The 3,431-nt window shown below is 29.4% G+C and overlaps 1 protein-coding gene across 1 annotated transcript; it reads right to left on the bottom strand.

The window, feature by feature from the left end:
- Positions 1-391: 391 nt before the first annotated feature.
- Positions 392-1,192, bottom strand: LOC145052859 (uncharacterized). Its single transcript, XM_079000776.1, has one exon. It carries the CDS (start codon positions 1,190-1,192, stop codon positions 392-394), a length of 801 nt encoding a protein of 266 aa, XP_078856902.1.
- Positions 1,193-3,431: the final 2,239 nt, after the last annotated feature.

Here is a 3,431-nt window from a genome sequence, read left to right as displayed (position 1 = left end):
ATGCACAAAGTCTTAATTATTATGGTGATTAAATAAGAAGAGTTTTATTGATATTCAATAGTTTTGAGACCATACTTAATTAGGTTATTATTGTGTTTCACTTTGCATGTTTTACTTCCTGAATAATTTGATTATTAGAAATTTCACAGTCACTCATACTTTTGGAAGTAAGTAGTGAATTAAGGCTGGGATGGATTCGAAATTCCACAGTCGCTCATCATTTGCCATTATCTAATTTAATTTTACTATCTACCAACTTATAAATTAAAATAAAATGGAAAACAAAATGCAAAAACCAAAGCGTGAAGATTTCAATTTAGACACCAACTGCTTTATTTTATTTAGATTAATTGAAGCCACCACGAGCATTACATCTTAAATCATTAGTTGATCATCCTCTCTGGTCTCTGGGGATGAACTTTCGCATCCATACATGCTTTCCATTAATGGTAAACTTTGCTTTCGTTCCACCGCTGAGAACTGCATGAATGAAGGATATGTTATTCAACACAATCTTAGCAAACAAAGCGTGTTCACCCGCCGCGGCTTCTTGCATGTAAAACGACTCAATACAATCTCCAAAGAGTCCATTAAAGAACTCTCTTACTTCCCACTCAGCCACAGGGTACCCTCTCGAAAAGGTTACAAACAAAGTCCGATCGTCTGGTTGGGTCTTCGTCGTTTTGGTTGGAGTTACAGGTTCGATGCTACTCATGCATTGAAGTAGATCCATGTGGGCATTTCTAGCAATGGCTCCATCCCATATATCCTTGAAACAAGTAGCACAAACAATAGTGATAACGTCATTGATACCAACAATAGAAACCTCTCGGAACTTGCGTAAGAACTCAATGGGCATATCTTTTTTGAGGAGTAAACTGGTCAAAGGAAAATCCATAACTGAAGCGGAAAACAAGAGAGATATGTTATCAATGCATGCCCAACACAACAAGGCTTCATCTCCAATCTTGTCGATCCACTGAAAAGGGAGAGTTAGGATTCTCCGAGTTAAGTTAGGAAACCCGATGCTCATCCTCTCAAACCAGATCCATATGGCCATCATTTGTATAGCTTCAATGGGGTCACGCCATAGATCGTATACAAGAGTTGCATACAGTTCCCTGTCAATCGAGTGAAAGTCATTGTACTCTGCTAGAGACATCCTTCGGTTTCGATAATCCTCGATCTGCATGACCGACAGGAGATCCGATACACATTAATACCTGTTACCAAGAAATACAGGAAATACAGAAACGGTTAAACGATGAAAATACAATGATATATAAACGAGTTAAAGCTACATTTATTAAATCGAGTTTGATTAGAAGATATATTTGTTACAGTTAAAATATATAGATTGCGCCGTTTCAAAAGAATAAATAAATGATACACAGATCGTTTTAACGACATATCGCACACAAATTAAACCGCACATAAAATCGCGTATTCACCGGTTTAGATTTGGTGGGCGACATCTACATCAACAAAAATATAGTTGAAAAGCTCAATGAGCTTTAGCACAAGAGAGTAAGACGCAAACCTGAAGATTGAGGACTGCTCCTCTCGGACTGAAAGTGTTACGAAATATGGCCAAAAGCAAAGATATATATATATTTGTAGATCGAATTAAATGAGAAGTAATATATAAGAGGATATTTATGTAATACATATGTGATTATATGTATCATATAATACATATAAGAAAGTTACATTTTTGTTTTTGCCTCCTGTAGCGTGGTGAAACTAGGAGTTGATGACATTTTGACTATTCTATGGAACTTTGTAATTAATTACATAATTAATACCATGTTTTCATAAATATGTCCAATATTTTTTTTAATAAAATGCAATATATGAACCATAGGATATTATTTTCCTATTGTTATTTATACCACAAATATTAATAAAGGCACAGATAATTGAAATGAACAATAAAATGATGTTAAACAATAAATAAAAGGAAAAATATTTACAAAAATGAGCATTACTAAATCATACGTAATAATATAGAAGAAATAAATTTATTTAAGTAATGAGTAACATACAAATTCTTATAAACTTGTTTTAATGTAACATTCTCAAAATAAGACTAGAAGTTTATGCATTTTATAGTGAATAATAATTTTTTTTGGAGAAAAAATAAAACAAATTTAGATAATTAATTAGAATCACAAAGGATAAATAATTAAAATATTAAAATAAAATATATGATAAGTATAATGATATTAATAAACTAAGTTTAATAGGGTCGAATTGTAAACAAAAATTATAATTAAATGGACAAAGTCGTGAAATCATGAGAATTAAGAACTGACTTTTGTTTACCAAATTAGACTTTGAAAGTCATAATTATATTAATTATATACAAAGAGGTTATCTGGAGAAATATCAATGTGCTAGTTGAATTTCAAGTCAAAATGGTGGTGTAGATATAAGTTTTTATAGTTGAGGGACTAAATTTGACATAGTTATCATATATATTATTATTAAAACACAAGGCAATTGACACAAAAGTTACTAGATTTATACAAAATTCAATTTTGACATTGCGTTATTTTTCTTTTAAATTAGACACTGTATTTCTAATTTGTTATAATTCTGACCATTTAACAAATAAATAACGTTTTTTGGTCATGCGGATGTGTCACAATAGGAAATTACGTCATAAAAGACATTAAATTTTCATTTATTTCAATTTTGACAGTAGGGTTTCCTTTTTGTTTCAATTTTGACACTCAGTTATTTTGTTCCAAATCGAACATCAATTTTCTCACTTTTGTTCAGTTTTAATGATGTGATACTCCATTTTTTTCGGTCTAAAAATTAACCTTGGAGAAAATTGGTCAATAAATGTAAAAATAATTTATATTGGTCATTTAGTAAAATTTATGTTAGACCGTGTTTTTTATATAGTTATTGACGAAAGTAAATAAATTTAGAACGGGTGTAATGGAAATCGAGAAGTATATATGTAAGAAAATAAATGAAATATAAAAGTTTCACTAAATAATAAGCGTCATACTTTATAAACATGGAAATTTCATAAAAATGCATAATAAATATTGTATAATAGTTAAAATATTTAGTTAGGATAATAGAGAAGATAATCCAATTAAGATACACCGACTTACAGAAAAGAAAATGTATTAATTACATTATAATCGTATTATATTATAACCGTATTTTTTTCATGCACTATTAGAATGTTAATAATTTTTTCCAACATATCAAGAAGTATATTTATAAGAATAAAAAATCATATATATATATATATATATATATATATATATATATATATATATATATATATAACAAACAATCTCTTGTTATTAAAGCGACCCACACACTATTTATTGTGTTCCCAAGATCACTTCAGTTTATTTGACTATGTACTTCACATCTTTAAATTCATTTTAAAGTTGTGTATTTAA

The sequence above is a fragment of the Lactuca serriola genome, chromosome 1 (genome assembly GCF_051521515.1).
Source record: "Lactuca serriola cultivar US96UC23 chromosome 1, Lser_US96UC23_V15, whole genome shotgun sequence".
In the NCBI taxonomy this organism is placed as follows: domain Eukaryota; kingdom Viridiplantae; phylum Streptophyta; class Magnoliopsida; order Asterales; family Asteraceae; genus Lactuca; species Lactuca serriola.
Note: the sequence above shows the minus strand (reverse complement) of the source record. Positions and strands in the feature narration are given on the sequence as shown.

Coding starts and splice junctions, on each gene's coding strand:
- LOC145052859 (XM_079000776.1), bottom strand. CDS start 1,192: ATGCAGATCGAGGATTATCGAAACCGAAGGATGTCTCTAGCAGAGTAC.